This window comes from Phaethon lepturus, unplaced genomic scaffold, assembly GCF_000687285.1.
Source record: "Phaethon lepturus isolate BGI_N335 unplaced genomic scaffold, ASM68728v1 scaffold43697, whole genome shotgun sequence".
NCBI classification, from domain to species: domain Eukaryota; kingdom Metazoa; phylum Chordata; class Aves; order Phaethontiformes; family Phaethontidae; genus Phaethon; species Phaethon lepturus.
The window spans coordinates 3,652-21,703 of NW_010550563.1; the positions used below are offsets into that span (position 1 = coordinate 3,652).

The 18,052-nt window shown below is 43.0% G+C and overlaps 1 protein-coding gene across 1 annotated transcript; it reads right to left on the minus strand.

The window, feature by feature from the left end:
* Positions 1 to 4,279: 4,279 nt before the first annotated feature.
* On the minus strand, positions 4,280 to 16,205 carry SRP68 (signal recognition particle 68kDa). Its single transcript, XM_010290590.1, has 15 exons — positions 16,144 to 16,205; positions 15,475 to 15,588; positions 14,294 to 14,489; positions 13,410 to 13,492; positions 13,067 to 13,176; positions 12,606 to 12,688; positions 12,218 to 12,358; positions 8,767 to 8,865; positions 8,383 to 8,447; positions 7,907 to 8,066; positions 7,121 to 7,215; positions 6,740 to 6,869; positions 6,225 to 6,300; positions 5,346 to 5,398; positions 4,280 to 4,871 (listed from the first exon to the last, which is right to left on the minus strand). The coding sequence occupies exons 2-15, from the start codon at positions 15,534 to 15,536 to the stop codon at positions 4,644 to 4,646; spliced, it is 1,581 nt and encodes a 526-aa protein (XP_010288892.1). The 5' UTR covers positions 15,537 to 15,588; positions 16,144 to 16,205; the 3' UTR covers positions 4,280 to 4,643.
* Between the last annotated feature and the right edge of the window lie 1,847 nt (positions 16,206 to 18,052).

Consider the following 18,052-nt stretch of genomic DNA (forward strand, 5'->3'; position numbering starts at 1 on the left):
CACCGCTCAGCAGGGCAGAGGCAAGAAGGCTGTTTCCAGAACAAGAACTTTAATAACCCCAACACCTCGGGTGCCCAGCAGTGGAGGAGTTTGCCAAAGACCATAGTACGGCAGTGCCTAGAAATGCTAAGGACACGCTAGGACCCGGGTCCAAATTTTAATTCGATGGCACTGGAGAACATGAAAGCTGCGCCCAAGGCCACGTGCGCACAACAGACAAGCAAACTACGCCCTTTGAAAGTGGTTTTAAACCTCCCCCTCTGAGACATGACTGCTTTTAGGGCCAGCGGTGGGAAGGTTTTCACCCCAGGTTACTCGCAGCAGCCCAGAGAAGGGCCAGGGACACGGGTGGGGGGACGGACACAGCCACCCCCCTCCCACGCAGGAATTTGCACCCGGGCTTAGCTCTAACCCAACCACCGTAGTCTGGCGCTCAGCACAGAGCACGGCGCCAAGCATTCCCTTCCCGGCGCAAAAAGGAAATCCCCAGTGCAAACAAAACCAAAGAGCGAGGACACTCCAGGTATTTGGGCAGAATGCTCCCGAGCAAGGACTCTGTCCCCACCCAAATCCCACCGTGATCCACTTCCACAAGAGACGGGATTTTTGCAGCAACAGCAGCAGTTACCTGACCAGGAGTTCAGGTGCCTTTGTAGCAGGATAGCGAGGACCGAGCCTCTCCCCTCGGACACAAAGCAGGACGCTCCGGCCGAGGAGACCTCACCCAAAGGCAGAGGGGCAGGGAGCGGCAGCATTTCGCAAACCTGTTCACCCTCGGTGCGGGTTGGGTGAGCCTGAGAAGCGAGCGCCCAGCACGAACCTTTGCTGTAGGTGCGTCCCGCCGACCTGCTGCGCAATCAGCTCCCGGAGCACCGAGTCACTCCGCACCAAACCCTCAGAGTGCCAGGGCCTGAGGGGTGGCCAGGGCAGGTCCGAGGAAGAAAAGGGACTTGAGCAGTGACCCAGGTTTCTGAGCTGGGCTGGACAGGCAGCTGCAGCCGCAGCACTGCCCAGCGCTTCCTCAACTCAGAGCAGGGGAGGGAGCGGAAGGCAAAGCAGCCACCGACAGCTGCTGCTGCTCCTGCCTCAGCCCCAGGCAAGCTCGGAGCACGCAGGCTGCTAGCCCACCTCTGCCGAGCAGCTTTCAGGGTCATTGTCTGCTTCCTATTCTGTTATATCCTTCCTCTGGGAGCTTCCCGTTATACACTGGGACACCCACCACACATTCCTCCCACCTGGATCAGAAAGGGCTCTTTAGCAGGCAAACCGACCTCCAGCTGTTCTTCTGCTGAAAATAGCAATCCAGTCCTGAAGAAAAAGACGAGCAGCCATATACAATCAAGATCACATCAAATCACTCCTTTAAGTGAGCAAACTCCCAGTTGACATCCCGAGCTGAACACCATGGGGTATTTGTGCTTGTAGCCCTAACGGGGCAGTTGACAACAGCTATGCGGGAGCACAGACATCTCTCTGCAGACACATCTTCTCCCAAGAACCAGTTCTGCTCACTCCCACTGTAGCTGGACCAGGCCAGACTATCACTACCCCACGTGTCACCTCTCATTTCTCTCTTTTAAACTGTCCGGTTTGTCTCATGCTAATCATCTCTCCTAACTGTCCGTCCCATCAGTCCCTCAAGACCTATCCATCCTATCTAGACCCCTCGGAGTGTATGACCAGCAGCGAACATTGCTCCAGACACAGGCGTATCACCGACAGCGGGGCTGAGGGCCACCATGTACATCTCACCCCTACTTTAATTGATGCGATGGTACCAGGCATGGCTAGGCTCAGCCTGTAATTAAAATTCCAGTGCCAAGCCCAAAGATACGGCTCTCCATAGGAAAAGTTGATTGAAGGCAAGAATCGTGACCGTTCTGCCGGAGCTTCCTGTTTGAGGGCAACCATGTGGCCTACTTGCCAATTAATTCATGGAAAGAGAGCAAACACTTTAAAGCAAACAGGGCAGCCTAATGAAGAACAGAGCAATAAGGAAGCAGGTTTCCAAGCACCACGAACCAGTGCTCTGCATCCTGCTCCGGCTGGTTCGGGCACAGCGAACGCCTGCCGGCTCCAAGGGAATCGGTTTGCTCCGTACCTCACATCAGACACTTCACTTGCCTGCGCTGTTCCCTGCGAACTGCTGCCGTCTATGCCTCGCCTTTGCTGCTCCAAGCTCCACTGCAAGGCTAAAAGCCTCAAGAAACTTTGTGAATCTGGTTTTCATCATGCAGGTGGCTTGAATAACAGCATTACTTCCTTCCCCACCTTTTTTTTTTTTACATTTTTACATTTTTTCCTAGTGCTTTCCACATTAAGTCACAAGACAGCTTACAAACCCCCCTCTACTCACTTTCCACTAACACTACATCAAAACAAATAAGCCAAGTTACCTCTGAGAACGGTGCACGTTGTTATCTGAGCCTTCAGGCAGAAGATCCTCCTCCAGAACTAAGTAGCCATACTCCAGGGGTTAAGTAGCCCCAGGTGACGGTGTGACCTTGATCCTCTGAATGCTTGGGAAGCAAAGACTGCCTGGTGTTCTCAATGCTCAACAAACTACACGCCTCAGAGGCCAGGAATAAAACTTTATTGTTTTCAGATTTCTTATCTGCGTTCAACTAATCAGTTCTCTGTCAAAAGATGTTTAACATAAGGAGGCCAATTGCTCCTAGCTTTTTGTAACAGTAACCAATTATTAGAAAGCGGCCACAGTATTCCAGTTTCACTGGAATCAATCCAGGCACCACATAGATTTGTGGTAGGAAAGCAGAAAGGAGTTTGGTTTGCAAACCAAACAGGAGAACAGTTCTCAAAGTGATTTGATATAAAAGCGGGAAAGGAGAGAGCAGCTCAGATTAACGTACACAGAAAGAGGTACCGTGAAACAGATCAACCAGCTGATGCCTGCGCCGGTTACTGCACGACCTTCCCTTGTCTAAAAGGAAAGAGGCTTTACGGGGAAGAGAAATCTGCTATTCAAGACCACATGTTCTAGAAATTGTCATCTGATGACTTAGTCTTCCACGTTTCTTTCAGCTCTACACTTGCCCTTTCTCCTGTAAAATCCCCCTGGCATCCAGGGGCAAATGGAAATAGCTAGAATACCAGAAATTCCCATTTTGTTTCTTCATTGCAAAAATTAAACACAAACAAGAAGTTCCTCCTCCTTCTCTGACCTCCTTCTGAGGAAAGAGTCCTCTTGAAAGCTGCTTTGTACTTTGAGAACTCACAAATCAGATCAACTTGGAACAAAGCAACAAACGTTCATATTAAAATAATGGGAATTGTTAATACCCCCCATTCATCTGACATGCACCTTGCATGGAAAATTCCCACAACAACCACCCGATCATTTTAAACAGTTCTTCTGTTTCCTCTCCTGTTAACTCCGATGCCTAAAAATGGAGAAACACAGAGTCAAGACAACCGGTGCAGAAGAGTTAATGCAGCTAGAACAAACTGCTGTCTCCTATAGACTGAGGGAAAACCCAAACGTTGCTGGTGTAAGCTTCCAAATACTTTATTTAGGAACAGTTCTGCTCATGTGCTCTGTTTTGGGGTTTTTTTTTTTTCCTGTTTAAATGATCACTATTATGAAGTTACCCCCATTTTGAAAGTGCCTATCATCATAGCACCTGGGCGCCTTATAAAAAAGCTGTCTGGCATGACAGAGAAGATCTATCACTTAAGAACCTACTGGTCTCCTGTTGCTTATTCCTCATTTCAGGTGTATCTACTGACCAAGGATGAGAAAAAAGCAACAGATAAACCCCAGAAAAAGATAGTCTTGTTTTCAGGCAAGGTTTAGATCACAGACAAAACGAACACCGAGAGACCCAACTTCCCATGAAGAGCAAGTAGCTGTTTCTAAAGCCACCCAGGAAGCTAATTTCCCAGGAAAACCTTTGTAGGAATAGGTTCTATACTGTATTTAGGTATTTAACAAAACATGTATCAATAAAGAAGGATCCTATTGGCCCAGAGTACAAATTCAGGACATATTCCATCACAACTGGGGTAACCATTAACATATGGAAAGGTTTTTGCCATTTCTGAATGTTACATTTTTCAAAAATACAGAGACTTCTCTTTACACAATTATATACGCGTCTCAGTGGGGACTGGGAGTTGAAAGGGAAGCTAGCCCCTAGCTAGCCAGCTGTTTCATAGCCTTTGTGTAGGCAGCCTCACCTTGCTGGTTTAGTTCTGCACCTATTTTTGCCTTTGTTTCCCCATCACACCCAGATTTCTAGATGAAAATACCAAATTACAGTGTCAAATAATGGGGCGGAGGGAGGAATCAAACTATATGCCCTGGTCCATGCTAAGTAGATATATGCTGGCCCTGAACAGGCCAGTGGCTACAAAGCAAGCTCCAGCTTCCCCAAGCAGAATGGAATTTCTCTGTGCTCCAGATTATTTTCAGCTATTTATAGTGTACGTACGTTTCCAAATAGATTGTTTGTCTTTAATACACTGAGAGAGAATGTAAGTGCACAGACATAAACACAGAACACAGGGAAGATGATGATAAAACCTCTCTCTGTGGGTTTCAGGTGCAGATATTTGTGTCCTAGAATCTCTTGGAGCTTTTCCTTCAATACAGAATAAAACCTCTGTTCCTCAGGGGGTCCTGGTTAACTTTTGAATCCAAAGATGCCCTTTATATATCCTGTGAGGCCACTCTTGGCCTTCTGCTCCACCTTGTCCTCCAGAGGTGGGAAAGCAACATGATTAAGGGCCAGGTCAAAGAACAAGGGTTTGCATGGAATGGGCTGGAAGCCCGGAGGGAAGTGCACGAGGCTGACTTGCTTGCTGACAAGAGAAGGATCCAGACAGAAAGTCTCAAACCGTTCCGAGAGTGGCTGAAAGACACCAATACAGAAATGCAAATTAAACACAAGTCAAATCAAAGCTGACAAGGGTCAAACAAGCAAAGAGGATTAAGCAGCAACCGACACAACAGAAGCTGAAGTTCCCTTGGGTGACCCCTTAGGCCCTTGAAAATTATTTGAACCCCTGTCAAAACATCACTGCAGGATCTCTGGAGAACCTTCCCATGTGCAGGGAGAAAGCTAAATTTAAAAAAATGAAGATGCCACACTAGAAACTGGAAGCAGCTGCCTAGCTCCTACCCAAGGATCCCCATCCTGTCAGCCACCTTCAGGACTTGCAGAAAGAAAACAAGCCTAATACAAAAATCTCTTAAATACCCTAGTTGCGACCAAACTCCAATCAGCACAACATTTCTTGAGTTGTAAGAGACACTTAGGTAACAGGTCAAAAAGTAATATTCATCAAGAACATTACTGGAATTTGCCTGAACTCTCAGCTCTTACCTTGCCATCCTTGACCTGAGATGGAGATTCAGTCTCATGAGTATCATTTGCATCTGTAAAATTGAAGAAAAAGTGGTAAGAATAACAGGCTAGATCTTGGCATAAATTCAGACTGTCTCAGGAGTTAGCTATGAGCCTTGCTTTCTGAGACACATATGACAATATTTTCAGCAGAAGCAGCTTGCTTTCTAGACTAAAAGGATCACATATATTTATCTACAGCCATCACAGCTTTCCAGTGATGGAAAGCTCCTTCACATTGCAGTGAGAAGCTCCTGAAAGAAGCAGAGATTTTGAGTTAAGCACAAAGCAGCAGATGATGAGAAGACCCCAGTGGGGTCTGTTAAAGCAACATTAAGGCAATAAAAGACAAGGCAATCCATCACCTATCTTGGGTTTACAGCAGCAGGCACAGCAAAAACAGCAGCCCAAGAAATCACAAAGGTCATCCATTCCCCAAGTCCCCCTAACCTGGTCGACACTGACAAAGGACAGAACATAACTGCTCTCCTCTTTTTCAGTAGTTCTCCCAGCTGGGCAAAACTAGGATGAGTAAAGCCAATTGGTTTGCAGGAAAAAAAGAATTAAATGCTAAACAGAGTATTCTGTGCAGGTTACCAAAACAGGTGCACATCCTTGTGAAGCATTTTCACATCCCTGGGCAGGCAGCAAGATGCCAAATGTCTAGTCACTGGTTGCCTAGCGGCACTACACACAGCCAGAAAAAGCTAGAACTGGGGGGAAAAAATGTTTTCCAGAGCCTACATAGATCAGAGTGAAATGGAAAAATATATGGAACTTCAGAAATTAAAGGAATGAAATAGCTGCAGGGGCATTATTCAAGAGACATTAGAACTCTAGTATAGTTGTGCAACTCACCTAATATAGCTGCTGCTTGCAAGGAGTATTTCTCTGCATTAACTTGAGTGATCAGATCCTGAACATCAGGCAGCTCCTAGGTCATTAAAGAAAATCTTTTCAGAGCCTGAACTGTGCCAGAGTTTAAGAATTAGGGCAAAGGTAAAACCTGACAAAGTAAGAACTAAGAAATTAAGTCCTAGTGCTGATAAGCCTTCCCAGAAGAGGAAAAGCTGCAGTCCTTCAGGCACTACAGAAGCAGGATGACAGAAAGTGCAGGTGTGAGAAAGTGTGGTAAATTCTTATGGAGCTGTTACAGCAAGTTACAACAGGCAAGCAAATGGCCAGTTGAAGCATTTTCACATCACTAGAAAGTCTCTACTATAATGTGTCAAGCAGTCACACTTGTATTACTCTTCTCCCTACTTAAACATCAGTCTTGAGTTGTAATGGTCTGGCATCTAATTGACAATAAACACTGGGACAGAGCTTTTTCATAAGTTTCAGCTCCCTTATACAGAGGGTTGGGTTCCTACCTTCAAGCTGTTCGTGTAAGCTCCAGCTCCTGACTGAACTTCGCGGGCATATTTCAGCACTCTTTCATATAAAACAAGAGCTTCACTCCATTTCTTTACCAGGACATAGGACTGTGCAATGAAGAAACACCTGCAACAGTAAAGAGTGGATCCTTGACGTGTTTGTTATCCATACCTTTAGCCAACTCAAATGACGATAACAGGAGATATTATTAAGTAGCACTGGCCTGTTTCCCCTTAGCACCCTCTCTTCACTTCACAAAAGGGCAGAGGAAACTGCATCAAAGTCCTGTACAGCACATAAAGCTTTGGAATGTAGAGCTTTTGGAACCTTTGAAGATGTAATGCCTGCTAAAGAAAACCTGGCTGTTTCTCAGTCACCTGTAAGCTTTGTACACAAGTGTCTTCAATCCAATCTCCTTTTGGAAGTTCTTGTCCTCTTCTAGGCCAGGAAGCTGTGTCAGTTCCACCAGGTTCTGTGTAAAAGAGAGTCAGAGTAACAAATGCAGGTGGCGTTTTCCTCTGGAATCTGCTGGAGTAAGAGAAAGCTGCCCCTTTTAACAAGTCAACAGTACACTCCTATGGAAATAGTTTGCAGTTTTCTAATTATCAGTATGCTAACCTTGTGAAGGACACTCACTGAAACTTGTGTAAGTTTGCCCTCAGGACAGATTTCCTGACACAAACAGGAATTAGGGCATAGACTCCTCAAATTTCACATGAAGTAATTCTTTCATAAGGCATTTCCCTTTCCCATTCACAACTGCTTCAGCCACAGGCTCCCACAGTTAGTTGAAAATTCATGTGAGAAACTGAGAAACTGCTTATGAAGAACAAGTATTTTTAGCTGCTACTTTTTCTGGCCAGCAGAAACTTAAGGCAGCTCTCAGTATGCTGCACAAAATAGTCAGAAAAACTACTTTAAAACTGCATTGGAGTGTAAAACCAAGAGCATCCATTCTAGCAGCATTTTTCCATTCACAACTAAAAGGATTTCTTTGTGCTTCATGTAGATGTTGAACATTGTTGACAAGGTTACTGTAGATACTGAGCTGCTCTTCAGAGTTCACAGGCAGTTCACTTGCCCTGCTATATTTTCTACAATAGCTTTTTGTACCAAAGTTCTCCAGTTAGTATGAAGAAATAGATTTGTTTTCCCAGCATTACCTGCAAAATGATATCATAAAGACGGATCAAGTCTTGAGGCCGTGGTGTGCGCTTGCCATCCTCTTCTGACCGCTGCTGCTGCAGCAGTGCCTTCTGCAGAGACTTTGCCATACTCTCATTGCGCTTGATGGCTGTCGACAGCTTGATGTAAGTCAAATAACTAAAAGATAAAACATAGAATACCATTAGCAGACTGTCAGATCTACTCAGACATTACTGTTTGTTCTGAAAAAACTCTTCCCCTCAGTCTAAGCTGATACTAGTAGAGGAAAAAACATCTGAAAGGTCAACATAAAGAGTCTTAAGTAAAATGTGTCCAAAGCTGAATGAATCAGATCCGTATCTGTACAGTCATCCTTTGAGATCTGAGAAGACCAGAATAAAAACTCCATTAAAAAAACCCAAACAAAAATAAAATCTTGACATAAGAGCATGACTTCTTCTCACTAGTACAGGCAACAACATTTGCTTATTACCTGTGTAAGTACTGGATGTTGGACACCTTCCCAGAATCATTTTCCAGAGAGTGTTCCCGCTGCTTCTGCAGAAATTGGGGACAAAATGCTACATGATTTACTTAAAACTGGCAGCCAAGGGAAGAAAACGTCAGAAACAACTCAAGGTTTGGGTAAACCAAAGAAGTTATAACGAACTTTCAGGCGAAAGAATGAGGGCTTCTACACCACTATTCACCCTTTTCAGTTCTGAAGAGAATAAAATCAAAGGTGACAGACCCTTCTGCAGCTTTTTATTAAAGAAATCCCAGCCACTTTTATTGTTAAGCAAGTTTAACAATAACAGATCAGTCCCAAAGAAACACTATGTTGTTGAAAGTAGAAACACTGATACCTGCTGCTTACCTGGTCTGGTTTCAGATCTTCCCGAACAGCCTGAATGGCATCTCTACACTCACTGAGTAAAGATTCAAACAAACGTTCCTTTGTCTCCTCGTTTTCTGCCTAAGAGCAAAGGAAAGTTAAGATAAGTAACTATTAGAAATTTTTGTATTTTGCATCCCATGATGCAAGAATTAACTGAGGAAATTAAACAAGTTTCTCCCCAGTTATGGCTTTAAGATCCATGGGTAGCTGGAATGCCAGTCTATACCTGTCTGCAGTATGTTCTGAGGGGCAAACTGTCGGCAACTGTGGGGAATGTGGTCAGTGCTGAGAATTTAGCAGCACTGAAGGCCTAGCACACACAGCTCTGATCGCCTCATCCCTGCAACACCTACCTGCCCAGCAACTCCCTTCCCTTCCGGGATGGCACCCACATTGCTCTGAGAACAGCTGAGGTTGGACTGCACTGTGGGAAAGGCCCAGCAACAGAAGAAGAGCTGAGCATTACTCAACTGGCAAACTACCAACGCAGACTGCTCTTGTTATGGTGATTTAACTTTTCTCATGTGGTAAGAACATGTAGATGATTATCTTTCCTACACTCCCACTCTAGTAATGCTCACGGTGGCAATACTTTGCTTGTTTGAAGCATTGTTTTAAAGTAACCCTGTATTTTAGTAGCAGGAGTGACTGAGTGCTTTTCTGCTGTCGCCACAAGTTTTGTCAAAAAATTAAGCAGCTTTTGGCCTTCTGCCCCAAAACCAAAATTTGAAAACAACTTTTAAAGAACAAATTGAAGTCTGATCTCTGACTAATGGACTGGCATATCATGTACCAAATTAAACAATGCACCTGACCCAAACTCAACTTCCATTCAGGTGACTGAGAAGGTAACCAGATGGGCAATCGCAAGACTCTTATTGATTCAACAAGAGAAGTGATTCAGTAAGAGAAAACTGCCCAGAAACAAACCTCAACCTTAACCATCAAAGGAGGGATTAAAGTGTATCAGCACTGCATTACACCACTTCAGTGTCATGTAACAGCGTTAAGATTAACTTCGCTGCAACAAATCTGCAATTGCCCAAGTGAATAAAAAACTGTCTAAAAACATACTCGCTTGTTTATCTACAGTAGAGCTGCGTCTGCCTCTAGTAGTCTTTGCCTCTCCTCTTTTCAGGTTTGCAAACTCATTAAGGAATGTTATTTTTACTCCCTCACAAAGCCTCAGGTATCTTGACCTGAGATGAAGGCGTTTTTTGGGGGTTTGGTGGTTGGGGTTTTTTTGAGATTTGCTGCAAGAATTTTTAAGGTGGGACTAACTACTGAGAATAACCAGAGACAAGTCTGACAGCATTCTCAACCTCACCCAGAGGAGCACGGCAATTTCACTGTATGCACAAAAATTAAAACAGACATGGCTAGATCATCAGTCAAGCACGAACAGGGAAAGGGCTGGGCCGTGCAGTGAAACAAAGGCTTTTCTTTCTAAGCAAAAACTCCTAAGGTTAAACCAATTCCATGTGTAAACATGCATATGTTCTGATTTGGGAGATATCAGATTATAAAACTAAGATACAAGTGCTACTGCCAGTAACTCGAGTGCCCTGATAGAACAGCACAGGTGCATCTTAAAGGCATCCAGGGAACTGAATCCACTTCTGAAAGTCTAGGAGTGCTCACTTCTAATTTTTCCTTTGTTCTAAAACATGGCGTATCATCTCTGAAAGTTGTTATCACCCATTTTTGCTACAGTCTTAGTTACCAGAGATGACCACAGAATTCCTGAGGGAATATCAGATAGGAGCACCCTTCTGTCACTCTGCCCTTGAGCCTTCTCACTTCTACCTGGTTTGAGTCAATGGGCCTGAAGTCATGCATTCAAGTCTACAAAAGGGGTGACATAAGTAATTTTAAACTTGGATTTGTGTTTCAGTTTGGCTTATTTGTTGTTTCTCCAGTTACCGATAAGACACTGAAGACAATGATATAATTGTGTTGAGAATCTCAGTTTTTACAGAAAACACACATTTGCGTTTGCTTCTAATCAAACCTTGAAAAGCACTGCTGTTAGGTTAGGGTTTCAACTTAGCAGAAAGGTGCCAAAGATCCCAGGAACCACCGTAATACATTTAGCTGAAGCTGGACTGCCCATCACAGTGGAACTGTTTTCAAAAGGCCAAGTTTTAGCCTTCTGGGAATGTAAATGCTGCTGCTGCACGCTCAGCTCTCACCATTACTAGTTGCAAACCAGTACCACAAAACTCCTCTCTAGTCAGAGCTTTCAAGGAACACAAAGCAAGATGAAAACAAACTCAGATCACTGTTCTGCCACAGATTTATGAAACAAAGAGGGCAACTGAACTGAAAAGATCCAACTGCTAGCCTGGCAGGACAGAAATTAAATGAGGGAAGCTGCACCTCCACCTGCTGGCCATACTAACATACTACCGACAAAAAAAATATTCAGCAAGACACAATTCACAGCATTACAAGACTGGTTAACACTAACGTTTTCTACCCACTCATAACCTCTTTATCCTGCTCACACTATCTTCTTATCACTATCTCCCGCTCTGGCCCGCTTGCCTTATACCTTTGCAGGGTTTTCATTTTATCATTTAAATTGCTATTTATCCTCATTATTCTCCTGATGACAAATGTTTCTGATGCTGCAAAACATCCATCTTTAGTGGCAACAATTGTTAGTAAGGATCCTTTCACTGCCTTTTCAAACAGGAAGGGTACTGTACACAGCCACTGGGAAGGAGAATACACCACCTGGGCACCATTTCCAAGGAAAAAGCTCCATGTAGAAAACTTGTCTGCAATACTAAAGACATGCCATGTGTGTGCCACTGCAGGTGCTTCAGAACTGTTACATTTGCAATTAATTTACGTCCTGACATTTAGTAATGCTCTTCCTGCTTTGGGGGATTTGCATAAGTCAAGAAGAGAATGCTGTAAATCTCATAGCACCTGCTTCACCCAGCAAATTGCTTTTTGCTCCTGAAAAATGGTGATCGATACAGATCTTTCTTTTCGTTCCTCTGAATTTACAGCATTTGAGCAAGATATGTAAAGAAATGAGAACAGTAATTCAAAACCACTTATTCTTAAAATTGCAACATTCACTTCCAAGTTAATTATAAACGATAATCGTTATCACTCTACCACTGGAAGGTAGCACTTCTGGGTACAACAGGGGGTTCAAAAGAGCAGTAATGCTTACTAGTTTAGTAGAACAGATCTCCAAACTACCACTTAGAAGACTCTGGGAGCTATCCCCAACTGACACTTCAGCTTTGGGCTATAGTCAATATTCCCACTTTTACTCTAGCCTTCTGATTCCAAGTTTGAGAAAAAAAAAATATTATTTAAAAGCTTTTAGTCCAGGTATCATGTATTGTCTTGCATATTGAAGGAAAGAGGGCGGTTAGAACACCAGCACTGGAGATGGCTTCTGGATTACCTGAACAATTGCTGCTTCGTTGTCAGCCAGCCCCAGCAAGAAGATCCTCACTTTGTCTATCTTCACCGGAACAGTTCTTCCTCTCCACTCCACCTCGCTCATTGTGGCTGCCTGCTTTGCTCGAGTTTGGGTAATCAGCGCCTGTAGAGAATAGACTGAACTTATGAGCTTGAACTTTAAGGTATCCAAAACTGAACCACTCTAATTCTCATTAGACTTGACTTTTTTAAAATCAAAGGGCTTTTTAAGAAAGTGTGGTTTCCCATGGAGCCCAGGCTTGCTTGCTCTCTCATGGTATATTTTGGCTATTGAATGGTGTGCTGCAGCATTATTTATGCTCAAGAGAGTAATAATGAATGTTTCAACTTGAAGCATGCAAATAAGTTACCTCCAGTTTTTCTGCAAGAAGACCTTCAGTACCACCAGACCTCAGCCTCATCTGCATCAACTCATTTATAGCAGACTGGTCACCTGAGAGAATTAACAAATCAAGACCACATTTCCATCTGAGTTCACAAATTATTTTAATACAGAAAAAATAACCAATAGATTTTATCCTGGCAATTTGGAGACAAAAGGGATAAATTTGCAATTTCACGCCTACCTGCATAAGCAAACTACTGCAAACTTGGTATTTTGTCTTTTTTTACACAAAACCACATGCACTGTTGCAAAATGAGAATATTTTCTCCACTGCTAAACTGACCCAGAACGTATGCATAATTTGCCCAAAATATTATGGACTCCCTCCAATGTCACTTAGACCAGTATTTAACTACCAAGTCAAAATCCCTTTCCTATGAACAAGCCTTGCTCTTTGTTGGAGATTAGGTATCCCCCTTTCCTTACCAATATTATAGGCACAGTAGCGAATGTTGGGCGAGATCTCTTCCACACGCTGGTTATACAGTACAGCTTGCTCTTCTGTGAAAGCATTGGCCAGTTTTTCATATATGGTCCTATAGCAAAGAATACATATTAACACTGCATAACGTGTTGTTTTGTGAGATGCTATCTTAAGGGAAGAGTCTGTCTCCTTACTCTGGAGGACGCTATTTCTTTGGTAGTACCTCCCACTTCAGTGTACAATTAGCTAAGCAACTCATGGAGCTGCTGTACGTACAGTACATAAACTTACTAGACTGATCCAATACTATTTACTAAACAAAGTTGGTGAAGCAGGAGAACTCACTTGCATTTGTTGAAAGCCTCCATTGCTGCCTTCCACTCCTGGTGTTCAAAACGAAGCATTCCTGTGAGGTAAGCCATGTATGCCTGCAGACAGCGCAAAGGCAAGTTAATTTCCCCCAGAGCGACAGCCTAGTTCGTACAATCTTTAGTATAAAGGCTGCTGCAACACCTACAGTAAGTGATTAAGCCTTGCCCTTTTCATTCGGTCTTCCCACAGAAGACAGCTGATTTGGATTACGGTTACTAGCTACCTACCTTTTTTTCTTTTAACTAACATGGCTACATTTTTAAGGAGATGACAGCAAAGATGTTTCTTGCTTGTTATGCAATCAACATGGCCCACTGATGTCACAAAACTTTTTTTTTTTCCCCCTCAGCAATAAGCTACAAAATAGCAGTTTTAATTAACTGAGGACCACTGCATCCCCTTGTTCAAAGAGGCTGGTGTCAAAACACAGCTGCTTTCTGTGTTCCAGGAACTGACGCCACAAGGCTTGTGTTCTAGGTGGTTACTTTAGGACATTAAACAAATAGATAACCTGACAGATAAGCAGTTTCTTAGGCTGTGTTGCATCGTCTTAGTCTCTCCCAATTCTTACTACTTTTATCAAAGTAAATAAAGCAAGGACAATCTCTTGATACACTTAAAAACCTTCTAAACACCAGTCCTCATCTTGGCTGGTGCCCCTAATCATTTCTGCAATTCCAGAATAATGCAGCTGCATTAACAGTGAGTCCAAGCTATTCAATGGGAGATGTTATCTAGTTTGCGAATCAGTCAGTTTTGATTATGTATTGCTAGATGAGATTAATCTCTTCACCCAAAATCCAAAGGTTTCTTGTCCAGCTTTTGCTGTAAAGCAAGATTAAAGTATCAGTGGTTACCTGAGCTTCCAGCTTTGTTTTGGCATCCACTCTGTTACTTTCACACAGTCGCTCCAGCTCCTCAGCATGTTTCACAGCTTTGCGCAGGCGAGAGAGCAAGTGAAATCGTTTGCGAGGCTCTGTGTTTGCTTCCTGTTTCAGCTGCATGGCATAACTCCAGGCTCTCTCTGCATCCATCAGAATCAACAGCAAATACCTGTGGGGCAGACGAAGATTAATGAAAAAATGATGACATTCAAACAAGTATTACCACATCCCCACTAGTTCTTTGCCATGTGATTTGCAAAGTTTGGTAACAAAAGTTCAGCTTGGTTAGTAAGAAGTAGATGCTTTTATTTCTTAACATTCCAAGCACACAAAGTCCCATTACCCCTAACTGTCTTCTACTGTATTTCTCACTACAGAAGTGTAATCACCCAGCTGAGGAAGAGAATTTGGTATCACTCATAGCAGCACAGACATTGTGAAAACAAAGGGATTTATGGTTTTAGGTCACTCTTCAAACTGGTTGAATACAGGTAAACGTGTCTGTTTCCCCACCAGCTAATGCTATAACACATCTGGCTTCTTAACAATACAGACAAGCATCATGTTTTCCCCACAAGAAAAGACAAGACAGCAGACATTTCAAATGTTTCTAAAAGCCAGGAATTGAGCCCAAGATCCTGGCTACTCTCCACATATTCTATCAGACAAGCATTCTGCCAAATTTTTTAAAACCTAAGTAAAACTTGCAATCCAGTATTTCTCTTCAAAGGGAAGGGATTACTTTTCCAACCACAACCTTGCTGGCTACGCCATTTACATTATCAGCATTCACATGGCTACCTTAAAACAAACCTGAATAAGCACCTCCTCTTTAATATCAAAGTAATTTACTGATCATGAAAAGAATCCATCTTAACAACTATGAAGGAAGAGACGGAACTGGCTGTTGCTGCTCTCTCTTCTCCCTCTTGTTCCCATGATGAAGCAGGACCTAAGCAGTGCGTCCTCCCCCTGCACCTCAGCCTGAACTTCCATCTTTTATTAATATCAACAACACGTATCTCTGAAAAGAAACATTTCTGAGTATATTATACAGAACAGTTTTCCACCACATCCACATGAAAATAAATTACTCGAAGGAAAGAAACCATTCACTAATATACTGAATGTTCGATTCCATCCAGTGACTGTACCTGTTGTCTGAGAGAATCTCTTCAGTTACTTTCTTCCCAGTGAACTTGTGCCTGTTTCCCATCTTGAAGTTGAGAGTTTTTCGGAGCCGCCTTAGCCTACGGGAGCAATAACCCCTAAAGAAAAGACAACTGCAGTCAATTTGGCTAAAGAACAACTTTGTTTCTGTTTACTGCTCTCTCCAACCAGAAAAAAAGGACTAAAGGCTGTGACAGGCAATGTTTTAACAACTAAGAACTCCACATATGACATATAGTAAGAGGTAGTTCAGAAACTACCTGTAAACCAGTGGTTAACAGAATACAAGAAAGGTAAGAAGACATGTACTTGAAAAATCAGAATTATGTTCTCCTCACTAATTGCTTTATGTACATTTATTGAAAACTCAGTTCTGGAAGAGTATAGTGATTATCAGTGAGGTGTTAACAAACGAGCTCTCAAAGGGCAACAGAGAAACAAGAGCCAGCCAGTCTGTACCCTCTTAAATGGAACAGTCACAGCACATTACGTCTAATGAAAAAAAAAAGTGTACGCAGCTTCATACAAAGCAACCTGTCAAGGAGTACTTACTTGGCAGATTGTTTTTGTTGCCTGCTACAGTGGGTTTACATTTTAAATAAAGTAAGCCAAATCACACTAGTAACTCTAAAACGTCCATGTTGTTTACTAACCTGTACCTCTGGAAGTCTCCATGTCGCAAACCGTGCTGCTGCTGAGACTCCTTCACAATCTGAAGGACTGCGATTTGTGTTAAGGCAGATTGACAGTACAGCCTGTTACCAGTTCTTCATTCTACCCCAAAATAACAGAGGAGAACTCTGTAGGTTCCATTAAGCAAATGCACTTTGAACAGAGGGGCACCCAAAAGCCTCCTAAAAGCCCGTATGTGAGGGAACTCATGGTCCTAAAAGATTTCATGACTGCACTGCTTACTTCAGAGCTTTATGACTATTATCGAGGCCAGGACTAAGACATACCACAAGCATCTCCTCTTACAGACCACCACAAAAGACCCATTGTTATTAGAGCTCATTTCAGGATAATAAGCTGTGCCAACAGACGTATCTTGGCTAATATAGCTAACACAAATGATTTCCCTAGCCAGGCTACATGCCCCCCCCCGACCCCGTGACACAGGGAGGGGATTGGCAAAACAAGTACAGAGAGCAGCTTTCCTGCCCTTACGTGTCCCATCTCTCAGGAAAAGGACAGAAGTACACTGAGAATAATCACTGCTGCCTTTCTGACACAGACTTCCACAAACAAACTGCTTTATGAATACCGAGAACCTCATAAAGAGAGCTTTTGGGAAGTATTCAGGGGGCTTATTTTCTACTCGATTTTTCAAGACATTTCTAGTTTTACTGCATACTACTGTAACAAGTACTCAGTGGCAGAAGGCACTAGCCTGTGACTTGTGATAGCATCACTCCATGATTTCCATTCAGTCTCTGCATTCTGTATTTACTTTATTCACTCAGTTTTGCTACCAAACAAAACCATGCTGTATTCTAGTAAATTTACTGATGTTATTAATGCAGTTTACAAGGCAAAGGTTTTATTTTGGGAAAGAAAATCTCTATCATAAACATGAAATCTCTGTGTTGTATGTAATTATATCCCAAAATTTCCCTTTTAAGCTCTACCAAGAAGCCTTTAAAAAAAAAAACCACAGAAACAAAACCAGACTATACACTGACCCCATCAAAAGAAACACTATTACTACAGCTAAAGAAAGAGAAACCACCAGGCTTTTCAAGTTTAAAATGGCAGATCTCTATCACAGTGTTTTCTTATAATTACAGCTAAAAGAAAGTCTCTTTAGATTAAGTGTTAAAAGCCTGTGTCAATAGTTACTACACTGAATTAGTTTACATCTGTGGAACAAGTCAAACTGCAATGCCTCAACACAGCTCAGGCCACACACTTCTCATCCTCACTGTCTACCGAGCATTTTTTTCAGACTGTCTTTTAGCCTGTGCAGTTACTCACTGAATTCATATCCCCGATTTTATTTACCTTTTCACTCACTTACGTATTCCTAACGTTACCAGGGCAATTACTATGCCCGCATCTTACACTACAGTTGCTGCCTTTAAAACACCTGCCACAGGCTAAATGGAAAACTGCAACCTTACTTCAGTTGGGTTTTCCTCTTACCCAGAAGATAAAACTCAGCTCTATCACAGCTGTGCAGCTGGACTAGTTTCACATGAAAGTTTCACACACAAAAATGCCATGACCATTACATGCCACATCAGATTTTAGAAGTGCTAAATCTAGAGGAGCAGGTCTGCCATCTCAGCATACCTGTTAGATTTATTTTATCCACTATTGCCCACTTCAAGCATTAATATTACCGCCAGAAGATTTCTGACAGCCTGCTCTTATCTACAACATGCAGCCTAGTGCAAAGTTCTGCTTTGAAGGCTGACGATAGCTGTCGCACAGTTTGGAAGGAGAAGCTGCAAAGGTAAAGAATAAATCCACGACTCAGAGATGCAAAGCTGACTCCCCGATTTCATCCAAATCAAACCCTCACTGCCAGGGACGGCGTGGGTGCCCCCGGCTACGGCTTAG